General features: G+C 41.6%; 1 protein-coding gene across 1 annotated transcript; it reads left to right on the top strand.

The window, feature by feature from the left end:
• Positions 1-897: 897 nt before the first annotated feature.
• Positions 898-26,329, top strand: UBXN7 (UBX domain protein 7). Its single transcript, XM_056849646.1, has 11 exons — positions 898-1,006; positions 5,710-5,857; positions 6,960-7,027; positions 8,726-8,791; positions 12,178-12,290; positions 18,761-18,907; positions 19,221-19,311; positions 22,278-22,405; positions 22,651-23,041; positions 24,938-25,017; positions 25,932-26,329. Exons 1-11 carry the CDS (start codon positions 934-936, stop codon positions 26,091-26,093), a joined length of 1,467 nt encoding a protein of 488 aa, XP_056705624.1. The 5' UTR covers positions 898-933; the 3' UTR covers positions 26,094-26,329.

Genomic DNA, 26,329 nt, shown 5'->3' with positions numbered 1-26,329 from the left:
AGGTGTGACCAGAACTGTACACAGTATTCCAAGTGTGGTCTCACCATAGATTTGTACAAGGGCAGTATGATATCAGCAGTTTTATTTTCTATTCCTCGTCTAATTATGACCAGCATGGAATTTGCCTTTTTTACAGCAGCTGCACACTGGGTTGACATCTTCACTGAGCTATCCACTACCACCCCAAGATCCCTTTCTTGGTCTGTCGCTGCCAGCACAGATCCCACCAGTGTATATGTGAAGTTGGGATTTTTTGCCCCCATATGCATCACTTTACACTTACATTGAATCTCATTTGCCATTTTAATGCCCATTCTTCCAGTACGCAGAGATCCTTCTGGAGCTCGTCACGGTCCGATTTTGTTTTAACCACCCTAAATAATTTGGTGTCATCTGCAAACTCGGCTACACTGTTTAACCCCAACTCCAGGTCATTGATGAACAGGTTGAAAAGCTCCGGTCCCAACACAGATCCCTGAGGCACCCCACTGCTCACATCCCGCCATTGGGAGAACTGACCATTGATTCCTACTCTGCTTCCTATTTTTCAGCCAGCTTTCAATCCATAGGAGGATTTGTCCTCTTATCCCGTGACCGTGAAGTTTGCTTAGCAGTCTTTGGTGGGGGGCTTTGTCAAAAGCTTTTTGGAAATCCAAATACACAATATCCACAGGCTCATTCCTGTCCTTTGCCATGTCTCGTTCCCTTGGCGGCTTTCGGCAGTCCACGTTTTCAGGTAAAAGCTCCACCCGCCTCTAGAGGGCCTCAGTCGGGACAGACGTCCCTTCCTCTGCTCCTGTCACGCCGGCTCTCAATAAAGCTTGACATCGAAATTGAAGGCGAGCGAAAGGAAGCCGGGGCGCGGCGGCTCTGCGCCTGCGCACTGGGGCCGGCAGGTGGCGGGTGTTGTCGTCCGGTGGTAGCGGCGGCAAGATGGCGGCGCCCGGGGGCTCCGCCGCCTCCTCGGCGCTGAAGGGGTTAATCCAGCAATTCACCGCCATCACGGGTGAGGCGTGCGAAAGGCCGGAATAAAGCCCGGAGGTCCAGGGGACTTGAGGCTGCCTCAGCCGCGGGGTGGGATGTAAAGCTGGTGGGAGACCGGGAAGATCTGCGAGGGAGTTGGCGGGAGACAGACAAGGAGAACAGCGGAGGCGGGTGGGGGGAAGTGGGTCCGGGGGGTGCTCGGAAAAGGAGGTGCTGTAGAGGGAGCCGACGTAGGAGGAATGGGGTCCAAGGCAGCGACTGCTGGATACCTGGTCAAGGGGAGGAGCTCAGGGGAAATTCCTTTGTGGAGAAGGGGGAAGAATGGGGTGGGGAACGAGCTACGGGGTCTGCAGTGTGAGAATCTCCAGAAGGGCCTTCATTGTTGCCTCTGGCATTGTGATGTAGGAGAACGGTCACTAGAGACATCCCAGCCATTTGCCTTCCCTGAACCCTGCGTAAGAAAAAACAAACAAAAAAAACCCTCCCATAACCGTCCTTGTTTTTGCATTTTGCAGTGGAAACGAAGCAGAGGTTAACCTTTGAAATGACTAACATCTAGAAATTACTAACATCTAGAAATTACTAACATCTAGAAATTACTAACATCTAGATCAGCGCTTCACTTTTAAAAAGTCTGAAAAGCCGTCAGTGTGGGCTGTGCTTAGGGTTGCCATCTCTGGGTTAGGAAATTCCTGGAGATTTTGGGGGTGGAGCCTGGGGATGATGTAGTTTGGGGAGGGGAGAGACATCAGCAGGGTGTGATGCCATACAGCCCACCCTCCAGGGCAGCCATTTTCGCCAGGGAAACGAATCTCCGTGATCCTGAAATATCTAGGCTGTTGGCAACCCTAGGTGCTGTTTTGAGAAGCAGAAGGTAATCCTGAATTGGGGACCTGGTTTAAATTGCAAGCATGTTACCTTGGTGTGGTCTGTGTTGTGTGCATATGCAGAGGTCAGATGATAATGGTTAGGCCCTGCCTCAATGAATAATAAGGCCTAATTCGTACATTATCAGTGCAGCATGGTAACTGCCAAAAAAAAGACTACTTCTGGTTGGACACTGTTCCATCAATAAAGTGTAGACCTATGGCTACTAGTGCTGGGATGTGAAATAACCACATGAATAAGGCATCTCATGCACCTGAGACATCCAGATGTACTGATATGAGATGGATTCTGAATGTGGAGGAATGTCTTCTTCCTGGTAATGCATGAACTGTAACTAAGCTTAGTGGCTATCACCCCATCTTGTGGTAATAAATGTAATGCATTAATTATGCATTCCAGTGAGAAGCATTACCTTTTGTCATTTCCTGAACCTACTACCAGTCAGTTTTACCAGTTGATTTCATTGGATTATCTTGAATGACTTTGAGAGAATTTTTTCTCAGCTCTTTTCATACTGTACATAACTATAAAATCTGTTGACTCACAGATTAACAGTCTTATTTTTTCCTGTTCTAGAAAGCCACAACATTTTAAGCTTTTTCTTGTGGGAAAGATGCTCCAGTGCCCTGATAATTTTTATTGACCTTTTCTCTACCTTTTCCAGCTCCGACTTAAAGTTTGTTTGGCTGAATGCACAACTGAAGTTGATGCTGTGCAACAAATATCAGAACCTGTTGTACTTGGATTGTAGAAGCCCCTTCTATGACAACCAACTAATTTCTGTCTGAAAATAGACAAATGTCATAACAGAGTGATCTAAACTCCTTTTTGCAAGAGGCAAGAGCTAAAAATAGGAAAGCGAAAGGAGAAATACACAACTAAAAATATTGCATAATATTAAATCACCTTGTTTTTAATTGGTCTGGGCTGTTTCAATTCTTAATGCTGAAGCAACTGCACCCTCAGGAGGCCAGTATTCCCTTGAAAAATAGTGTTAGATAAATAGAATTCCTAAGGGATCATAATGTTATTGAACTTTTCCCTTTATCCAAACAAGGCATCTGTCTCCTGCTGGGGAAGTAAACTGATATTACTGATGTTGTATTGGCTGAACTTCCGCAAAATTCTTTTAATATTATGGAGTTAGCATACATCTCATTGGGGATAAAATACATATAATAAAGTATATTATATAATTATTAATCATTCTGGCACTACTAGTTACCAGTTTGTTAGTTCTGAAGGGCTTATTTGGAAAGCATATATGACTACAAAAAATTTCTAGAAGACCAAAGAAAATAGTTTCAAATCCAATGTTCATATGTGCATTTTATATTAATGTGTTTAGATCTAATTTTAAGAAGGGTTTCTCAAAATTTCAATGAATTCCTTTAATTTAAAATAATCTTTTGAAATTTTCCAATATTATTTCTACAAGTAGATCCTTTGTTAAGTCAATTCAATTTCACAGAAAGGGATTTAAAGGTCTACATGTAATTCCTGGTGCATGATATGATGATGCTTCTTCAGAAAGTGTTATTTCTGCCTGCCCTACTTATCTATCTTCTCTTCTATATAACCTCAAGTCTATATCACCCCCCACTTCCTTTTTCCTTTGTGTCTGCTTTGCCCGGCTGCATATTTAGATGTATTTTTGTGATGACACATTTCAAGAATGATGGGCTTTTAAATGTCACCATGTATACTTAACCTCATTATAGAACATGTTTGAGTCTTGGATCAGTGGAATGCCAGGTTTGGAAACTGGCTTTCCATCTTTACCTGAAGGTTCTGTTTTCTAGAGAAGCTTCTGATTTTTCTTTTTTTCCTGATTTTTCTCCAGTGCCTCTAAGCACTGGAGGCCTTAGTTAAGGGGTGCCAAACATAAGACCCGTGGGTCGTGTCTAGCCCCTTGAGAACTCTTATACGGCCCCCAAGGCAGCCATCCCCTCCACTCGCAATTTGGGCTGGTGAGGCATGGCTCAGCCCCCACCAAGTGACATTTATGCCATATCCAGCCCTCGTAACAAATGAGTTTGACACCCCTGCCTTAAATCTTCAGGCAGTACTTGCTAGGACTTGTAGAGTTTGCTGTACGTTACTTTTTGTTTTGGTATTGTGCCTCCTACACTACCATCTTATTTTTATCAGTTGACCATCCCTAAATATCAGGGTGCTTTTCTTTTGGCTAGGTTAAATGCTTTCCCCTCTGCAGTTTTGCTGGGTTGATTCCAAGGTGTAGTTTATTGTGAATCTGGTGCAGATGAAACAATGGCTTGCTCATATCTTCTTTGACTGCATGCTGGTGGCCCCTTTGAGAGATTCCTGGATTCAGCCAATGTTTGCTTCTCATGCTTCTTCCACTCCGCTGGGTTTTTTGCTAGCCACTACTGATATCTCTGGCTGTGGCAAAATGTTTGGCTGCAGTGGCTTCAAAACAAGGGTGGAATTAGGAGGTGGTAATAGTGTGATTCATGTTTTCCTAGACCACTGTGTCATTGGGTTTTTCAAAATAAAAATAAAGTATTCTATTTACATAGTTTGGTTGGATCAATTTTTAATTTACGTTCTTAACTGGAGTACAAGTTTAGCATCACAGCCCAGGTACCTCAGGGGCATGCGACAATCCAAACTAGCCAATTTAACTGCAAATGTAAGCGTAGTTACTTGGAAGCAAATCCTGTTAAATCAATGGGACATTGTGAGGTGTAGATTTAATTGATTATTCATGGAGAGTCTTCTGAAACATGTTTAAGTATCAGTATGGAAGGGTCTGTGGCTCAGTGGTGGAGAATCTGCTTTGTATGCAAAAGGTCCCAGGTTTGATTTCCCAGCATGTCCACTTAAAAAAGGCTCAGGTAGTAAGTTACATGAATTACCTCTACCTGAGACCATGGGGACTTGCTGCCACTCATAGTGGGTAATACGGACCTTGATAGACTAGTGGTCTGACTTGCTATAAAGCAGCTTCATGTGGAACATGAATTTATGTGCCTTCTCATCCTTGTACATCAGTTACGTGGCATCTTATTTATAAGAGGTGCCACATACACTTCCATTGTTGCCTGAAGTGCATGGGGTTGAAGCAAAGTGCTGGTAAGTAGATAGGAGTGCATGTCCCAGTACTTATTATTCTGCATGGTATGAGTTTTTGTGAAGAAAGTAGTAATGCCATGTGTGCATAAAGAAGGTATTATGTTTGTTCTGGTGTCACTCTACATATAAGGGTCAACAGGAAAGGGTTCATAACAGGGAAGCCCTTATTTGTGGTCACCACTTATCCTTCCTCTCTCCCAATATATGTAGCACAAATAAAGGCTTTGGAGCAGGAAGGAAGGGAAAGAGAAAGATATGGCACACTGCGCTTTTGAGCAGGTAGAAACAGCTTTACCTACTCAAAAAAGTGACATGACATGAAAGGGATTCTCTCTTTTCTGGTCAGAGGTTTGGGGAGAAGGGATGGGATGTCGCTTGTCATGCTGCGCTTTGGTACTGCCTTCAACCTGGTGAGTGGATACATAAATGCTTGGTCATAGTTTCATACTACTATGGGCATTTCAGGTGGCAGTGAGAGAATGAGGGATACTGGAATGCTTCTTGTCATTGACAGGATTTCTACAATACATGTTCCGACTTTCATATTTCTCATTGCAATACAGAGGAGGGAAGGAAAACTTATTTCAGTATTATGTGCAGGCTGAAACAGCTGTTTCCCCCCCCCCCAATGTATCAAATGCAAAGCACACTTTTAATGCAAGGCAATAGTATTATTACATTTAAGCAAAAAATTTCTTCTGTTTGATTTAGGAACTGATTTTCTTTTTCTTTGAATTGCAGGTGCCAGTGAAAGTGTAGGCAAGCATATGCTTGAAGCATGCAGCAGTAATCTAGAAATGGCTGTCACTATGTTCCTCGACGGTGGAGGGATAGCAGATGAACCCAGCACTAGTTCAGCAAGTGTCTCAAACCTCCGGCCACACACAGAGTATGTAACTGTGTGACTACCTAAGCTGTTATCTTTGAGAAATAGCTTTAAAATGTGTAAAGTACTGGTATCAAAATATTGAACTATAAAGTTCTTTTCTCTTACTAAACTGCTTCCATCCAATAGCTATTTTGCATATTACAAGGAAGTAAAGAAGATAAAAGTGCAATTCTTACAGTGCTGCATTTGCTGTCAATTTAAAACATTTTCGCCTTATTAGAGGTTTTAACAGCTGTTAAGATGAAAGTAAAGGGTTAAATAACACTGCTGTTGATGCTTGCACCATTGCAACAGCAAGGCAGAACATGTACCTCCCTCTGCACACAAACACCTGTGCTGCTGCCACCCACTTCAGCTCCAAAGTGGGCTTCAGAGACGCTGCTTCTCAATCCTTCTGTGCAACCTGGCAATGGCCAGAGAGGCTTAGGAAGTGCTGCACTTTCCAGACATTCAGCAGTGGTACAGGAGAAGGTGTGTGCCCTGTGTGTCTGTGCCAGTTGCCTTGGATCCAAAATGGACTGCAGAAATGATGTCTTTAGAGCCTGCCTAACTGGTTGAGCCTGCAGAGGAGGCGTGGTGAAGAGCCTTGGATAGAGCATGCCAGTGTTTCTGCATCTTTCAACCAATTTTAAATATGCAGAATGCTAGTGAGATAAGATGACATCTAAGAGCCTTTTTGAATTTTGAGCAAGTCCTGAGAAGCATATCTGTAGTACAGGAAGTGCGAAGAGTAGAATTCAACTCATAATTTTTTATTCTGCTTAAGAGCCAGTCTGTTCTATTGTCCCACTCCAAACAGTGTCTGAATCAAGAGCAAATAAAATACTGCTGTCAGCCTTTATATTCTTTATAGTTTATTGTTTGTATGGAATGTTTTTTGTATGTAATAACATCCGTACTTTAACTACTGGGAATGAATATCTCCTTACAGTACAATTAAAACTTTTTTCCACATAGTTACATACTTAACATACTGTATAGACTAAACTTGGTTGTAGATCTTAGGAATAGGTTTAGTGGACACAGCCCTTGTCTGTCATCTTTGGTATACAGTTAACAAATGCAGATACATTCAAGCAGCTGTGTGTGTTTAATCTTACAGAGATGAAGTGAGAGCCCCCATTCCTCAAAAGCAGGAAATACTGGTAGAACCTGAACCCTTATTTGGTGGTAAGTGTATTTCATTTTAATGGTTTCCCCTCCAGGTGTGACTAAAGAAAAATGTTTCTAGACCATCTCCTGATCTAGACTGCCATTATCCACACATGCTGTAGTCATATTCCCTGGAGTTGAAATTATGTGTAGAAGTCCAACCTTTCAGTATTTTAATGGCATTCCAGGGAATATATTTCACGTACTTGTAAAGTATATACAATTCACATTTTTTTAGGTAGAGAACTGAGGCAGAAGAGTAGTGATCTGTACAGGACCACCCACTGAATCCTGGTAAAATGTTCTATCTCATAGTCAACTCTTCAACAAAGGGCAGCTGCTACTGGAATATATATTCCAAAGCCCACTTAGGGTTTGTGATTAGAAGCTATATTTTAAGAATTAAAACACTTTATGCTACTTTTCAGTTTCTCATAAAATGACAAGAGATCTGGTCCCTGGCTGGTGGAGGTACATGAAGTTACTCCCCACCCCACCAGCCTCCACTTTCTCCACCCTTGCTCTGGGGCTCAGCAAAATGGATTTAGGTTGTTGTTTTTTTGCTGTCAATTCATAGCTGACTTATGTCAACCCCATGGGGTTTTCAAGGCAAGATCCATTCAGAGGTGATTAGTCATTGCCTGCCTCTGCATCGCAACCCTAGTATTCCTTGGTGGTCTCCCATCTAAATACTAACCAGGGCTGTCCCTGCTTAGCTTCAGAGATCTGATGAAATCGGGCTAGCCTGGGCTAGCCTGGTCAGGGTTGCCTCAGCACCAAGGTGAACTTGGTTGCCATCTGGGGGTGTGAACTTTTTGCACACTACTGACTTTATTCAGTTCCCCCCTTAAAAAAAAACATTCAGTTTTTTTTGTAAACCTGGGGGATTTGCCTTGATGGACCCATTGTGTGTGTTTTATCTGCATGCTGGTGGCTACTCCAGTGTCAAAGTGTTAATGTCAAGGCACTTTTATAATTCATATAGAGAAAACAGCATGATATCTCTTGAAAGAGTTAGTTAAAAGTTGAGCTAGCTTTGTGCTTGAAGGCTCCCTCACCCCTGGTCTGCCTGCCTTGGTAGGTGTGGTTTGAGTAGAGCAGACAGTATTTGTGTCAACATAATCAAACATGATCTGAGGACTAGAAACAGAAATCATATACTGATGAGCATTTGTGTGCACATACGGCAGGGGTCTGCAACCTCCTTGAGCCTACGGGTACCTTTGCAATTCTGCCACAAGAGGAGGAGCCAATCACGAAATGTCAGGGAATGAGGTCATGTATAACTAATGGTAACTCTTCGGTATTTCAGGCAGACGCTGTGTTTAACATGATGACTTTTTAAATGAACTTTTTGTTTAAAAATATTTTCCTTCATACACCTTTAGCCACACAGTGAAGATTCTTGTGTTGTGGTGGCAGTTTTTGCCAAAGCAACTCTTAAAAAAAATCTGCACAGCCAATCAGAAGCTCTGCTTAGCAAAAGCCCCACCTGGTCCTGCCCACTTTCCAGAATCACTTGGCAGCTGCCAGGAAAGGTTTTTGTGAGCGCCATGGTGGAGATCCCTGACATACTGGATTATGGCTATTCTAGGATGATCCTGTCACCCTTGAGTTGAAAAGATGTCCTGAGGCTTCAGCTTTTTAAAATTATAGATCTAAATTGCAATTATACTGATTTTTTTATGGCTAATGTGTACTTCTATTTTTGTTCAGCTCCGAAAAGGCGCAGACCTGCTCGTTCAATATTTGATGGTTTTCGAGATTTCCAGACGGAAACCAGTAGGTATCTGTGGATCATTATGGTATATTTTCATATACTATGGCTTCAGTTATTGGTTGTACCCAGAGTGGACAATTTGCAGCTTTTAGATTTCCTAATACTGACTGTGTTGTGTAATCTGCTAGACAGTTGCATGATGTAGCCACAAACAGAATAGCCAATTACTATATACATAGCATCACTTTGCAGAGGAGGAGTGGACTGTAATTTAAATTAAGAAAGTCCCTGGTGTCAGTAGAAGGAAACTGCATATATTATCTGGGGAGCCAGCCGAGTTTCTTGCTGTTTAGTTGCAATTATTTAAATAAGTTGTTTTTGTTACATGAGACTGGAATTTGAGATCCAGCTAATTTCAGCAGGTGACTGTGATTTGCAATATAATTTATTAATTCAGTTCTCTACAAGTCTCATCACCAGTGGTAACACCCCCTTCCCCTGGAACAGGTGTCTCTCTTGCACTGGCTTTTGCAGAAAGTGGAAGCGGTGGAAGAGACTTGCATGTCTTTGCCAAAGTTCCCTGGAAAACCAAACATGATGTAGCCCCTTCTCCCTCCAAGTTCTCTAGCCGTCACACATGACGGAAAGGGCAGGCTTTTCAGAGAGGGCAAGAAGTGGCCCAAATCCCTCTTGTCTGCATCTTTTCCAGCACTTCCATAGGCCTTGGGTAAGTGGCAAAAAAGCCTTGTGGTATTTCTTGCCTTCTCTGAAGCATCTTATAAGTTGAAATAAGGCCCTGTCCCTCTCCTAACATTTCTGTACATGCAAAAAGACTTGTCAAGCGTGGGGAAAAGAGGGTTTGTTTCATTTTCTTGCTTCTGCCTCCTGCAAAGCTACATCATAAAGAGACACACACACACTGACTTGAGTGGAGGATAGAGGCTTGTAGTGACTGCTGGCTGGTAAACCAAGCAATAATTTACAGCCCCCTTAGTATTAGGTACCCAGCTTGAGTGGCAGACTCTAAACCGGAGAATCGGGTTCGATTCCCCACTCCTTCACATGAAACCTGCTGGGTGACCTTGGGCTAGTCACAGTTATCTCCAAACTCTCTCAGCCTCACCTATCTCACAAGGTGCCTGTTGTGGGGAGAGGAAGGGAAACCAATTGTCTCCTTAAAAGGGAGAGAAGATTGGGGTATAAAAGCCAACTCTTCTTCTAAATGCCATTACTTGTGTTCTGAAGGAGTTTGCAAACATGGATTTTAAAAAGCTATAAGTTGTCTCCCCAGGGTTTTCGTTTTTCGTTCTCTCTCCTCCTTTACTACCACAAGGAAATGAAAGTGTTCCTTTTGTAAGACAATATGAATAAAAATAGTATTTTTTCATTAGAAAATTTATATTTTCATATTGTTGTCATCTATGGATATTGTGCTTTTGGACTTTTAATCTTCTGTTAGGTTTTCAGCATTCCCTGAGTTAACACTGCAGATACCAGGGGTCAGTTAATACCAATTATCAAGCTTACTGTTGATCAGCCCACTTGGAAGAGAACTTTTCGAAGACAGTTTGAGGGCTGAGGTCTTACATAACTGTTACTGTTTCAGCTGTTACTGTTTATCAGCTATGGCACATGAAACCTTGTGTCTGGCTTTTAGTTTCAAATAAACATCCTCTTCTCCATCTCTCAAAAGTGCTGTTTCAGCCTTTTCAGTATTGAAAATTTTATTAAAAGGAGAAGTGTTTGACCTTCTAGAATACTTTGGTTTAGTTCAGTGCACAACAAATACAATTCTTAACTGTATTTGCAATGAAGATAAACAATTCACTGAGTGTCTCATGCATATAAGCGTGTTAAATCGGTGGAAAGTGTACCCCAATTTCTCTAGTATTCAAACCAGGCTTAATGAAGGACCTTGCATGATAATTTTGAAGGCGGTTTCATATTTACAAATTTATTTAAAGATTTCCGTCTGTGTGTAACAGTATAGACTGTCAGCTTCTGTCAGATCTTGTGTAGCAGTATCTTGACTGATGTTAACTTTTTCCATGTAAAGAATGAAATGTGTTTTGCTGTAAATGTACTAAACTGGAATAAAAATTGGGTCTTTAAAAATTACCATTCACTCAAATCTTGTACATATGAAAGCACATTTTTTTCCTACTTTCCCGGGAAATTTAATCATGATAAATCTAACCATTGCCGCGATGTTAGGCCTACTGCAGAGGTTAAAAGCTACAAAAACTGTATCTTTTTAAAGATAAAATAGCTCACAAATTATGTCCATAAAATGCTTTGTGATTAAGTCTTCACCTCATATATTACATGAGACCAAATTACAAAATTAGTAACCATTTTAATAGTACTTGAGTCTGCCAAAGTGTCATCGTAATGTCAGTGTCAGAAGTCGCAAAATAATTTCATAAATTGGTTCCTTTGCCCTACAAGTTTGTTTATTTATTTGGAAAATGTATCTGCTGCCTTTCAAAGGGCTCACAAAATCAAAACAATATAACTAAATCATCAAAACAAACAGCATAAAATTACCATTTTAAAAACAATAGTAACAGTGTTCTATGCAGAGTTACACCTTTCTGAGTCCGCTGAAGTCGATGAGCTTAGAAGGGTGTGACTCTGTTTAGGATGGTACTGTGAACAGTCTGGAGTGATATCCATAAAACAGACTAGAAGTGAATCATAGCAACAGTGTTCTTTTTTCCATCTTAATGATCCAGGAAAGCTGTGTTTCAGAGAAGCTCTGTCAGTCAGGGCAACATTCTCTTCTGTACCTGATAAGTTAAAAGTTGTAGGCTACAGTCCAAAGGCAGATGCCTGAATTGTTTTTTTGTTTTATCAGAAGATGCCCTCACAGAACTTTTAAACTGCTCTTTCAGCTCCTCCAGAGTTCAAAAAGTGGTTTCGGGTTATGGCAAGAGAACAGATAGGGTAAGATCTAGGAAGGAATCTTCAATACAAAACTCAGTAACAATCAAGCACCAACACTTTGGTGTAGGTTAGTCATAGGGGCAACCCATGGGCCAAGCATATCTTAGGCCCCATGCACTCTTTCCAGCCAGCATGTATGACCAAATAGTTATTTCCATGTTCATTGGCAAATTTTAGTTTGCAGTTACATCTGAGCCATCAGACAGCAAGCCATGTTTTTGGTATCCTGATTTGAAGGGAAAGCAGAAACCGTAGTTTGCTGGAGTAGAGCCAGCGTGGTGCTGAAAAGGCCTTATCCCTTATTTTGGCTGCCTGTTGCTGAATTTAAGACAAGGTCTTGTATTTTCCTTTGTTTCCCCCCTCCCTTTCTCAAGTTTATATGTTTAAAAAAGCAGACTTGAACATGTTTAACAAATACGTTTTATTTATAAGTAGCCATGAAAGCTGAACATTGTTTTGAATGTTTTGTCTAACTTACGTTTTTCCTTCTGGGGCTCTACAGTTCGGCAGGAACAGGAATTGAGGAATGGAGGAGCAATAGACAAGAAACTCACAACCCTTGCAGACCTCTTCAGGCCTCCAATAGATCTGATGCATAAAGGAAGCTTTGAAACAGTAGGTTGCTAACTTTCAGCACAGTTACTTGTGTGGTGGCTCCAGCATAGGGAGTATTTTGGTAACTTAGGAAGTTAATACAGAGTTTACTTCTGCATGGTGGCAGCTGGTGGTATTTATATTTTACTTTAACACAGAGGACTAATCCTCTTTAGCAACTGACTTCTAATTTTGAGGAGGTACAGTTCTATTAGTGTTCCTCTGGCCTTTTTTTCTTTTTGTTCACCATTAATAGGTGTCAGTGAAAGATATATGATAGGATGCAAGGATGAATTGCATTAAAACATCCTAGTTGAATTGAAAGGCAGGTACATAAACAGCATGCTTCTCTTTCTGGAATGGAAAATTACTTTTAACAAGCACTTACTCTGAGCATTTCAAGTTTTGGTCAAGGTAGAGGAGGGGTGTAATTTAGTGGCCGAGATTGATTCATTGACTCAAAAATAACCTTGAGTACGAGGAAGACAGTCTGAAACCTTGCAAAACTGCTAAATTGGTCAGAGGCCTGGCTCAGTATACAGCTGTCCTATATATCGTTGACTTTTCAACCTAATTAACTTCAAAATAAGTGATTCCTTAGACAAAAGAGAATTTCTGGTTACTTCACTGTACTGTTTCAGATTGGGCAGAAATTAAGTATCTGTTCTAAAAAAATATATAAATGGATTTTTAAAACAAGATAGTAGACCCATGGAGAGATCTGTAAAAGATATTTCCATTACTGTTGTATATTTCTTAGCATAAATGTATGCTATACTTGTGTGTAAATTCAAGAATTTCTGTACTTGAACATGTAGAATGGTCAAGGGATAAATGACTGTGTTTTGCCTCATGAGTTCCAAAGAACTTTCGCTTGGATCCTACCTAGAATTTCTGCAGGCACAAGTTGGGAGGGGACATTGATTTCTGCCAATTCACCCATCCCACAGCAGACCTCTGATATCCCCAAGCTACTCCTGGGGGTCCCCTAACCCTTGGGAGCAGCATTTTGTGGGGTGTGTTTGGTTGGTGGGGGCAGCGGCGTCAGCAGATACTATCCCCTTCTTGGGCATATAGAAATCCTAGGTGAGATCTAAACCCTTACCAATATGGCCTTAAGGGAAAAGATGTCAGTCTGGTATGGTCAGTCTTTTCAAGAGTTAATATATGCAAACACACACACATATATATATTTCATTCCATTTTGGTATATCATTGAAACTAGTGTAACATAAGAGAGCTCTGATGGATCAGACTACTGGTGTATTTCTTCCGGCATCTTGTTTCATAAATTGGCCAACCAGTTGTCCGGGGGAGGGGGGTGAAGGGGAACAATCAGGACATAGTAGCCAAGGCTTTCCCCTGATGTTGCCTCCTACCACTCATGTGCAAAGATTTGATGCCTCTGGATATGGAAGTTCCCTTACTCACTATGGCTAGTAGCCATTGATGGACCTATGCCCTGTGGATCTGTCCAATCCCTGGTTAAGCTCAAATGTTATTTTCCTAGCTTGCCATGGTATTTCACATGCCCTTGTGCTCTTGGAGCGTTCCTAGACATAGAGCACTACTTGTCTAGAAGCTCCTGTTTGTTCCATAGTGTAAGATGGCCTCTGCCCCATCTTCATTAATTTTTGCATGTGAGACTGCATACATGGAAACTTGATCATTGTTTTCACATGTAAATGTTGGCCAAAAAAGTCCATATTTTCTTCCCAAATCTCTTTCAGTACACCTCTCCATATATTGGCAGGGGTTTTAAAAAAAATTCATGGCCTCTGTTCTGAATGGTCTGCCTCTACCTTTCACATATTTACTGATTTTGAAAATGTATATGCTGCCTCTCCAGAGACCTGCTTGATTAGTGGACTCACTGCTTTTATAACTTCTTTTAGTTGCTTCCAGTTAACTATTTAGTTCCTGCATTTCTGTGTGGCTTTTCTGTTATAGCAAAATATTTGTATGCATGGTTTTGCTCTAAAGTAAAGATAACATGGATTCTCCCTCCTAGGTTGTCATTCAAATAAACATATAATCCTGCCTCTGTTTAAACTTCCCAGTGCTGTTTCAAAGGCACATTAAAAAGTCACCATTTAATCTCTCTGGGTCATTTAAGAGTGAGTTCCTTTTTTTTTTTTACAAACCACACAAGAGGAGCTGCGTTCTTATGGAAATTCCATCCTCTGACTTCACATTGCTCCTGTAAGACATGGTTGGGTTTTCCCACATTTTGGAATGTATGAACAAATTCTGAGAGGCTGTTGTACTTGGAGTTTTAAGACCAGTAAAGTCATGTGAGGTTATTGTTCATAGTTTGGCCTGTACAGCTTATGCTCATTTATTGTATAATTCCAACAATGTTGTAATTAACTAAAAGTATGTTAGATGCTCAGCTTTGATTTGAAGGTTAACCTGATTTGAAGGTTAACCTGAAGAATACATCCATCGAGAAGTAGATTCCCAATACTTAATCCTTCAGTCACCATTGTTGTCTTAGTTGAGTGCAACTGCAAGCAATTCAATAACATTCAGGCAATTCAGTTATGTAAATGTTTGAAAAAATGGGTTCAAATTATCTGGTAATCTTAGATAGTGTAGAGCAGGGGTCCTCAAACTACGGCCTGCGGGCTGGATCTGGCCTGTCAGGGTCCTGAACCCGGCCCTCTCCTCCCTCCGGAGCCGCCGCCATGCCCGTCCCTTCCCCAAACTAAGGCGGCCGTTCGCCATATAAAGCGTCGGTGGCAGCAGCAGAGCGGCGACACCTGTGCCGACCCGGGAGCCGCCGCCGCCTCTGCGCCTTCCCCACCGCTGCTGCCCTGAAGAGCCGCCGCCCTTTCCCCAGGCGCACGCGTGGCTCGGGGGACGGGAGGCGCCACCTTGGACTTCAATGTGCCCCTCGCCGCTGCTGCTCCTCCTGCCGCAGCAGCCGCCACAGCCCTGAAGGAGCCATGCCGGGCTGGAAGAAGAACATCCCTGTCTGCCTGCAAGCCGAGTGAGGCGAGCGGGCGCCGGGGCCCCCGCGCGGGGGGCTTGGGTGGCAGCGCCTCCAGGGAGGGGAGGGCTGAGAGGCCCCCGTCTCCAGCCGGCCTCCTGCGCCCTTCCCCCTTCCCCCCAGGCGCTCTTTGCCAAGCAGGGGGCCAGCCCAGCCCGCCTCCCGCTCCAGGAGGCGGGAAAGGAGGGCACGCGGCGGCGGTGGGGGGGTCTCTCAGCCCAGCGAAGGAGGGAGTGTCGGCCATGGAGAGGCACCTGGGGGAGGGTCGGCACGTCCTCCTGCCGCAAGTTAACTTTTCTTTGCCTGGGCACCTGGCTGCCTTCCCGTTTGGGCGGGGGGGCGGCGGCCGGCCCCCAACAGTGTTTGAGGGACAGTGAACTGGCCCCCTGTTTAAAATGTTTGAGGACCCCTGGTGTAGAGGTTCAGGGGAAATATAGTGAGTAAATCCTGTTTCTGTGTTGAACTGAATGGCCTTTTTATAAAGGTGCTTGCCCTTGGTCTTCCTTGCTCCAAATCCAGAAAAGATTAGTAATGTACCAGTTAAACAGAAAGAAAACAGTAGGTTTTTTTTTAATTTACAGCAGTGTGCTCAGTTGGTAGAGCATGTTTTATTGAGAGAGCAAAGTTACAATCTGCTCAGCCATGAACTCATTGAGTGAGTGGCTTTAAACTAAGTTAATTGTTATCAGCTTAAAATGGAAAGATAAACTGTACACTGCAAAGGGTTATAGAAAGTACTACTCTCTATGCTGACTCTTCTTCCAATGCTTCATAAAAAAAATTTCCTTTTGCCCTTTTTATGTACCTACAGCAGAGAACAACCCTTGATTAAACTGTAGAGCCTTAATGGAAAGTAGAAGCATATCCTGTAATTTTTTTAATGTCTTCTTTGGAGCTGATGATTTGAGTTAATATGGAGTCAATACTTCTGAAGCTAAATCTGTAACAAAAAATTGGCAACATTTTGGCAGTATTATGATGGGGAAAATAACTTTTTGATGGGTCAGTAATGTGTTAGCAATAGACACAGAGACTCAGAGTTCTTTTAAAATATCATGAGGATTTTAAAGCTGCAATTTTGAACCGTTCACTTTCAAGTAAATGTGCTGAGGATTGGGGATGCTAAAGACCCGTGTTTTCCAGGTGCTGAGCAGGTTGCACTGACACTAAACTAAATGCCTGTATGAAAAAAACAAGATGAACCCTTGATCTGTTCCTTGTTAGGTACCCTTTAGAAAAAGCTACATCAGAACCCGCAAGTCCAGCTGGAAAAAAAAATCAGGAGCAATTTTTAATAGCAGTTGGTTTTTTCTGACAGAAGTTGCTTTTTAATTTCTGAAAGGCAAAACCCAACTGCTGCTTAAATTTATAGTAAGTTTGTAGGCCTGTATCCAACCATACAGTTCTGAAGATATAAAGGTACTTACATTTTCTTAAGAGAGCAGCAATTTCTGCCAATTCCCCCCAACACACCCACAACACTGCAGATCCCCACTTTGCCTCTAATGTTCCTGAGAGTTCACTCACCTCCAGGAACAAAATTTCAAGGGTCTCAGTGGAATTGCAGCTGGAGATTTCTGTCCCCCTTAAAAAAACTTATATGCCCTTCAGTCATAGAATGATGTGGTTGAATACATGCCATTGTTGGTAATATACATTTAACGGCTACAACTAAGGAATCTGTGTGGTGCAAAGACAAAACTCAGTTTACATTTATGAACGATGTGTTCAGACTGCAAAGATAACTGCATAATTTGTGAATTAGCCATTTTTGGAATTTAGAGTAAATATACCTTGGTCCTATAACTTGTAGTTGGACTGGTACATAATTTACAATACAATCCTAAAGAGAGTTACTCTAAGCCCATTCATTTCATCTCTTTAGGATTGCACTGTTAATACTACAACAATGGAAGCACAGGGTCAAATTTTAGTCAAAGCAGCTACAGCAAATTAGCCCAAGATATCTCTTTTTCTACAACCTTTCACCAAAGAAATTTGATGTTTTGCTTTCATTGTACATTAACGATATTTTGCATTGCAACATCTTTTGCATATTGTTAGTTTTGCTACTACGTTTTCACATGTAATACTAAACTTAAAATGGTTGTAAAACCCACCCAACACTGGTGAAACTGCAGGGCTAAGAAATATTATGACTCAGTAACAGAATTTCAGCACAGAAACAACTTTTTTTGATCAACCCCCTAGAGTTCTGCTCGAATGAATACGCCTTAATACCAAATGATATCCTCTTGGAATAAAAATTCCACAGACATTGAATTTGATTTAGGAGGATGCTATCCTCTAACAGTTTTTTTTTCCTGGAGGAAAAGTAAACCAGGGTGAATTGTAGCCAGAATCCCAGTTCAGTCTTCATTGGTATACGCTCTTCTGTGTGGCCCAGCCACACACACCAAGGACTTCTTTCACTCACAGCAAAACAAAAAATACAGGATTGGAATTTTAAGTGTATCAAGCATTTAAAATTGAACACTTGATACAATATGTTCAAAAAAGAATTGTGTGTTAATTAAATTCTATTAAACGGTTAGCTGTTTTTAATATTACTCTTTTCTAATAGAGGTGAGTGCTGTTCAGTTTAGTTGCTCATTCAGCAACCAGCAGATTAGATGCTTCACTTTAAAAAGTGAAACTTTCCCCCCAAGGAGCAGAACCTGCAGGAATATTCCATAAGTGCAAACTCATAAGCAAAGTTGCTTTTAAGAAAGTCCGTTCACTCTTTCCTATTTATTCAGGAAATATGAGCTTACGAATTTTTGATATAGCACTCTTTTTTTCAACAGGTATGACAATTCAGCGATCAGAATTACATTCTTGATCAATCTCCTACATTAACTTGCAACCAACCAATCAGGCAATGCCAGCTTTGTGACTCAAACCAGTAAGATCTCTTCCTGCAACTTCAAACCCTCCCACTTCCCCCACTTGCAGTCTGAATGGTCATCAGAAAATGACTCTTGATTTTCCAATAACATCAAAATATAGGGTGAAGAAAATAAGAGAGATTGAATAGCAGAACAAGAAAATACAAGTTTATCAATAATGCTGACCTTATTTACAGAGGAAGAATTCACCACAACTTTGCTCTTGAATCAGCTGGTGTGTCTTGCAGCCAGATCAATTTGATTCATTCCATGTTCTTCTTAAAACTAAATGTATTACTCAGAGTGTCCCCCCTACTTTTAAAAAAGAAGCTTTCTCCCCCACCCTGATGCTAGGCATGTTAACACCCACCAGTCTGGGATTACCAAAGTGTGATCCCTATTATGACAAGAAGATCTGCAGAGTCCTCTAACCCTGCATACTGCTTGTCAGGCTTGTTTGCAAATGAACTTTTTCTAGTTCTGACTGTACCTTCCAGTGTGAAGAGGTTGTAGTGAAGCCTGGCGTAATAAGTAGAAGCCATCGTTGCTGGCATTGTTCCTGCTAGACTTTCGTTTTTGATGGATGTTCCTTGTGTTCTCTTTGTCTCCAGGCCAAGGAGTGTGGTCAGATGCAGAACAAGTGGCTCATGATTAACATACAGAACGTTCAGGATTTTGCCTGTCAGTGTCTCAATCGTGATGTTTGGAGCAATGAGGCTGTGAAAAATATTATCCGGGAACACTTCATTTTTTGGCAGGTAGGAATGCTTTTTACCTGAGTGGTTGAAAGATTAGCCATCAAGTCAGTACTCTGAAGAAAGGTGAAATACCACCCAGTAATACTTGTAGGAATAAGGGGAAGTGGAGATGACTACGTAAAACAACGCTGTGACTCTTCCAGTGCAATCCTGAGCAGAGTTACATCCTTCCCAGCCAGTTGATTTCGGTTGACTTAGAAGGGTGTAACTGCGTAGGATTTCACTGCTAGTCAAGTATAATACAAAAAGTCAAAGTCCCTTTAATGCTGGACTCTTCTCAAGTATTATTTTTTTTGTTTTTGCTAATCTGTAGGTATATCATGACAGTGAGGAAGGACAAAGATATATACAGTTCTACAAACTGTCAGACTTCCCTTATGTCTCTATCCTGGATCCTAGGACAGGTAAGAGGGCAAGCAATCACTTGGGAAATATCTGTAGGTAAATTAGAAAAGTACCTGTATCCTTAGCTATGCTTTCTTTCAGTGAGTTCCTTGCTTGTGGTTCATCAACATCCTTTCTCTTTTTAGTATAACTAAAGGGAGTCTCTATATTTATGGGCAGTGTACTGTTGCATACCAAGAACTAGGCACAAATAAGGGTTGCTGCTGTGATGCCCTGCTCAGGAATTTTCCAGAGGTGACTGACTGAATGATCATTGAACGCTGGTTTAGATGGGCTGTGAGTCTGATCTAGCAGGGCAATTCTTAAGGTTCACTTTTGCTTGTTTGTAAATCACATACACATACCTTTATTGGCATAATTACATACTTTAGCCAATGATCGAAGCAGGATATAGGTAAAGCACCCTTTAAATTAGGGATTAGTAATAATCCCTATAAATTATTATTTACAAAATATACTGGTTAAAAACAGTTTTAATCTTTAGCACCTCAGCAAGAAATTGAGCTACCATCGCAGTTACTTCAGGGATCGAGTCATTCAAGAGAAATTGACATTTCAGTTTGTTGTTCAAAGATCTTTTGGTAGCTAATAAAGCAGAAAATAGTTTTCGCGGGTACATTCATACAAATCTAAAATTATGTGATCAATAGTATTGATTGAATTAAGATTACACAAGCATAAACGTTCATTCCTTGGGATTTGGGAATATCTGCCGGAAAGCATCTTAGATGGGAAAGCGTTTACTCTAGCTAATAAAAAGCTCTACGTTGTGGGATCATCCAAGGAAGAAAGATAGTTAGCCATTTTACCTATACGGTTAGTTAAACCGAGCATGGCAGGTGAACAGATACATGGTTGAGGTGGTAGGAACCTTTGGAATTCAATATCTGTGAATCTCTGCTTAATATATTTGAATATATAGGTTTCTTCTGCCAAGGATAGGTTGTCAAGGGAGATTCCGATTTGGGTTTATTCTATGTCTGATTAATGCATCCCAGGACGAGTTGTGTAATTCATTTTTTACTTTGCTTAGTAGGGAACCAGGTACATCACTGAACCAAAGCTTGACCCAGTATCTAATCGCTAAGGTCCAGTCTTTAGTTTCGACCAGACTTTGACCTGTTTCAAGACAGATCGTAGAATAAGTCACGCATTTAGGGATTCCCATAGTCTGTCTAAGAAAGGATTCCTGAAGGTTTTCTACTTCTAGATTAAAAGAGGAAAGCCATATGGGAATGCTAAAAAGTACTTGGGGTAGTATTTTAAGATTAAAAATTCTAATTGCCGCCAGAATATACTGGTTTCCTTTGTTAAAATAAAATTGTCTAAGTTATGTCAAAGAAATCTTTGCTGATTTTATGGTTTTACTTCTGTGCACCGACCAACTGAGGTTATAGTTAAATAACACACCCAAGTATTTATAGCTTCTGACTTGCTCAATATTGGTATTCCCAATTTGCCATCTATAAGAAGTCCATTTCTTAGAAAATACAAGAACTTTTGATTTGAGATAGTTTATAGAAAGATGGTTCAATTGACAGTAATTGTTAAAGGAGTCCAAATACCTTTGAAGACCCACTTTGCTGAAAGATAAGACAACGGTATCATCCGCATAGAGAAGAAGAGGGACTGGAAGGCCCCCTAATTTAGGAGGGTGACCGTCAGTTGGTTCTAACAATTGAGCTAGATCAGCTAAGAAAATATTAAAAAGGATGGGAGTGTTTGTAAATCCATTAGATTGCTATTCGGTAATTGGAATTAGGAAGGAGATAAATATTTCTTCGTTTTCTGCTGTTTGCGACAGCTATATCACCTTGCAGGTATATTCTGACTTTTAAAAACAACACCTGTGAGAAGGTCACCTTAAAATGACACAGGCGATGTAAACTTAGTCTCCTGCAGAATGAGAGTAAGCTGTGTAAGAAGGAAATGTGTGTGCACTGGGGTCCACAACTTTTGTTTTTGTTTCCTAGCAAGGTATTATATTTGATCCCCTCTGACCTCCCCCATGCACTCTGTGCATGTTAGAGGACTTCCAGAACAAAGATGAGCACTTCTGCTGCAGATAACTTAATTGGCGCAAGATACTCTTTTGCCTTTTACAGAAGTCCATGCAAAATGAAATAACACATCTCTACCCTCTGAATTCTGTGGTGCGCTCAAAGGACTTGCAAGGGCAGAGTCTTATTTCAGCTCATGCAGGTGTGGAGCAGGGGGGTCCTGAACAACCCCTAAAGCTCCAGTTATGGCCTCCATCTGAGGGAAGGACATTACTCATTCATCCTTCTCCTTCATGGGGGTAAAATCCTAGCATTCTGCAGAGCAATGATGAGGAATCCTTTTAGCTGGCAAGCTCCAAGCCTCTTAAATGGGGCATAGAAATCCTCACATGCCTCCTGTCTGCTCCCCCATCCCCATCCAAAGTCCCATGTCTCACAGGACGGGAGAGCATCCCTGTTGCTTGACAAGGCCAGTGCTCTCTGCCTTATGTTAAGACGTCCACATGAGATCATACTTTGGTTGTTGATACAGCCAATGACTCATCTCCTGTGCAGATACATCCAAGCTCTACTTCTTTTCCTTTGCCTGCTGCCTGTGCAGTCTCACACAGCATTTAGTGGTATTGAGGCTTTAACTGCATAACAGAACTTCGAAGAAGGCAAGAAGCGAGTCTTACTGCTTCCCTTTCCTCAATGCCTCTGTAAGCATTCAAGGAGAGGGGAACAGCAGAGGGAACTTGTGTTATATATCCTCCCTTCTCCAAAGCCTTGTACGTGACCCCCATTCCTCCCCCAGTGCTTGGAGTGAGTCCAAAGACTCTCAAGAAAGGTAAGTCTTGTCTCTTTTCTTCCTTTCATTTATGGAAGGTGTGATGCTTTGTGTTTGCTTCTTTCTCTTTGCTACATTGATGATAATTAGAGACTCCTGTTACTGAAGCAGGGTTTCTCATTGCTGTTTTCAACAGGGCAGAAGCTAGTGGAGTGGCGCCAGTTAGACGTAACTTCCTTTTTGGACCAAGTGACTGGCTTCCTGGGAGAGCACGGACAACTGGATGGACATTCCACCAGCCCTCCCCAGAAACGCACTCGTTCTGTAAGTAGAAGGTTTTTTGGGAGAGCTGTATTAATGCATTTATGTTGGTATTGTCAGTTGATGTAGAATCTGTACATTACAGGATGTTGAGGTTATCCAGGTTAATATCCAAAGGTTAAATTACATTGGAAGCAAAACATTTGATAACCTCAGGTTTTGTAACTTTTTTTTTCTTTTTGTGTACTGGTTGAAATAATCGGCTGATACTTTTCTCTCCCCATTTGCTTTATGGTCACATTGAGTAGGAGAGCCTCATTGATGCAAGTGAAGACAGCCAGCTAGAAGCTGCCATCAGAGCCTCTCTACAGGAGACACATTTCGAGTCCACCCAAGTCAAGCAGGACAGCAGATCTGATGAGGAGTCTGAGTCTGAGCTTTTCTCTGGAAGTGAGGAGTTTATTTCAGTTTGTGGCTCTGACGATGATGAACCAGACAACACTGCCAAGTCCAGGAAGTCTCCACACAAGGACTTGGTGTGTAGGAAAGAGGAGATCAGAAAAACTCCTCCTGAGCCTACAGCAAGGACTGAACCTGAGATGGTAACAAACCATCGAGGACTGTCTTACATAGATTCAGCAGTGCTAGAAGAAGCGGCAGTGAAGCCAGAAGCTACAGTGAAGGAGCTGAGCATGAATGGTAAGCTTGGCATTTTAAATCTACACTGTTTCCCTAAAGCTTTGAAGTTGTCCAGACTCATAATGTCATAAATCTGGTTGTGTTTTCTGTAAGTCTGACACCAGAGCTTTGGTCCTGTTTGAATCCTGTTTTAGACAAAGGGTTTACCAGAAGGTAGACTGGAGATGAATGAGTTGTAGAGTCAGAGATCAGCTAGATGCATTACAGGACCGTGTCCAGGCAGACAAATGTTAAAATAAAATAAAAACAGCAGGGGAAGGGCAGTAAGGGCAGCAAAATGTTTTGTAGTTTAAAAGTACATCCTCTTAGAATCCCCTTAGCATATTGTAAACTATACATTACAAAAGATAGCTGGAACTTCTACTGCTTAAAAATCCTAAAAAAGAAGACATGTGGTAAAGAGCCTCTTAAAGTAACAAAAGAGAAATCATGGATATTGGTAGGAAAAGCACTTTGCATGCTCATTAAACAGCCCTATAAGGAAGGCGATTATTATCCTCTTATTGCAGGTGGGGAGGGGAATGGAGGTTGAAGGAGAGTGGGTTCATAGAATCATAGAGTTAGAAGGGACCACCAGGGTCATCTAGTCCAATCCCCTGCCCAATGCAGGAATTTCACAACTACCTCCCCTACACACACCCAGTGACCCCTACTCCATGCCCAGAAGATGGCCAAGGTGCCCTCCCTCTCATGAACTGCCTAAGTTCATAGAATCAGCATTACTGACAGATGGCCATCTAGTCTCTGCTTAAAAGCCTCCAGGGAAGGAGCACTTACCACCTCCCGAGAAAGCCTGTTCCACTGAGGAACCGCTCTAACTGTTAGAAATTTCTTCCTAATGTCTAGATGGAAACTCTTTTGATTTAATTTCAACCCATTGGTTTTGGTCCGACCTTCTAGGGCAACAGAAAACAACTCGGTACCCTCCTCTATATGACAGCCCTTCAAGTACTTGAAGATGGTTATCATGTCCCCTCTCAGTCTTCTCCTCTTCAGGCTAAACATACCCAGCTCCTTCAACCTTTCCTCATAGGACTTGGTCTCCAGACCCCTCACCATCTTGGTTGCTCTCCTCTGGATGCGTTCCAGCTTGTCTACATCTTTCTGAAATTGTGGTGCCAAAAATGGAACACAATACACTAGGTGAGGTCTAACCAGAGCCTTACATCATGTGAGTTAGTAGTCAAGACAGATCTTGAACTTGCAGCCTTGTAGATTGCATCTCATTGTGTAAGCTATTACACTACACCAACTCCTAAATAAAAAGTGAAATATTAGAGGCCTATCAGGAAGAGAGGGTGGTGGAATATAGTAGTTCAGAGATGGTGTGTGCAGAGAACCAGACTATTTAAGGCTTTAGATGTATGAAGCCTTAATTCAAATGTCATATAAGATGTGGAGAGCCCAAGAAGCAGTGTGTCCAAAGTGCTGTGCAGATAATTGGTGCAGCACAATTTTGAACAAAAAAATTGGGGGAAAGGGGGATGATCAGAAAGCACAGTATTATAAAACATCTAAATAAGGAACTATTCAGGAAGTTTAGAAGAGATGGAACAATCGTTAGAGAAGGGGGACCTAGTGAAGGAACAGGAAAAAATATGCTGTTTTAATGACATTGGAATAACATAGAACACGAGAGACATTTGTTAGAAGACTAACATTTGGGTAGAATACTGAATTCCTCTATTACAGGGTTTCTCCTGTGGTGGTACATAATGGTAATGAAAACATAGGACAACTAGCTTTCAGTGCTGCAAAGGAAAAACAAAGATTTAGAGATGTCACCGGTAGAATATGATTTCTGGCTCTGTGCTTCTGCGTGTTGCCTTTTCTTTTTTTATTATAGTGAATGCTATATTAAGGCGTTCTGTTTTGTTTGTAACTTTCTTTCTCTAGGACCAAAGGCACAACTAATGCTAAGGTATCCAGATGGAAAGAGGGAACAGATTTCACTGCCTGAACAAGCTAAGCTTCTGGTAAGTGGAAATGATGGAGTGGGAGTGCCATTGCTGCTTCCATCTTAATGTCATTGACGAGCCTAGTTGGTTTCAAGGATTGATGCTGTCTGTCTTTTTTTCAAAATTCTTTACATGTAACTGGTGGTTTTTTGGCTTCCTCTTTAACTGTTAAGATTTTGATTGAGAGTTGACTTGTTTACTTCTAAAATATGTCCATGTTTACTAGAAAACTTCGCTCAGATTCACTGGGTAATTTTGCATCCTGTTCCTTTCCAGACAAAATTCAAATCTTCGTACTAGAAGCTGAATTTTTGCTTCTTATATACCATATTGCTGTCAGCAGACCTGTGCAGTTCCGCAATATTGGAATGCTGAGAGACCTTGCTTTAGCATCCCTCAACAGCAGCACTCTTTATCTAGAGGGAAGAATTTGGAAACATCTTAGCAAAAACACTAAAATATCTGAAACAGTGAGGAGTACAAGAATTAAACAAATTGATTGCATTCCTCTAAAGTCTAATTTTTGTGGGTACATTCATAGGAATATGCTGCATAGTCTTAATTCACTGTCTTTGCCCTCACTCTTTCAGCTTAGTTCAAAAACTGTGAATTTAAGACTCTGTTTTACCATCACATGGTTAGAAAGCATGACACTTGCTGTACCTCTTGCATGTTCCATGCGAGTCCCAGAATTCTGCCTGTTCATGGTGTAAGTGGACAGGAACAGGTGAGAAATCACTAGTACGTGTGAACTGCAGGTGTTCATTTATCCCCTTCTGTGCAGATGTATCCATGACAACCTGTCAGGTTTTCAACAGCTAACAAGCTTCTTCAGCAGTGTACCGGTTGCCATTCCCTAGTCCACTGTGTTTTTTTGTGTTTTTTTAATTCTGATACTCTTTGATGAAGACTCTTTTTTGCTCTCTTTGCAGGCTCTCATCAAACATGTACAGTCAAAAGGATACCCCAATGAACGTTTTGAACTCCTCACCAACTTTCCACGAAGAAAACTTTCCCATCTGGACTATGACATTACATTACAAGAGGCTGGTCTTTGTCCTCAAGAGACTGTCTTTGTGCAGGAAAGGAATTAGCTCTTCCAGCCTTCCCATCATGTCGTCTACAGTACTATTCCCCAAGTATGCAGTTGGCTTCATGAGACTGCGGAGCTGAAATCAGGCAGTCATTTGCCAACTTTTCTCCCTCCCTCCTTTATGCTACTATTGACTAGTCCGTCATATAAAAGCAGCAGGATAAGGTTGACTTGGCTTTGGTGCTGGGGGAAGGTATGTCTGCATCAGTGGCTCGTGGCCATTTCAGAATAGTCAGG

The sequence above is a fragment of the Euleptes europaea genome, chromosome 5 (genome assembly GCF_029931775.1).
Source record: "Euleptes europaea isolate rEulEur1 chromosome 5, rEulEur1.hap1, whole genome shotgun sequence".
Lineage (NCBI taxonomy): Eukaryota > Metazoa > Chordata > Lepidosauria > Squamata > Sphaerodactylidae > Euleptes > Euleptes europaea.
The sequence above is the reverse complement of the archived record's forward strand: the minus strand, read 5'-3'. Positions and strand labels throughout refer to the sequence as shown.

Bases quoted from the DNA above. Each gene is read 5' to 3' on its own strand.
- UBXN7 (XM_056849646.1), top strand. From the start codon at position 934: ATGGCGGCGCCCGGGGGCTCCGCCGCCTCCTCGGCGCTGAAGGGGTTA. The intron at 8,792-12,177 runs GTAGGTATCTGT...GGGGCTCTACAG, and splicing joins AGATTTCCAGACGGAAACCA to TTCGGCAGGAACAGGAATTG. The intron at 23,042-24,937 runs GTAAGCTTGGCA...TTCTTTCTCTAG, and splicing joins GAAGGAGCTGAGCATGAATG to GACCAAAGGCACAACTAATG.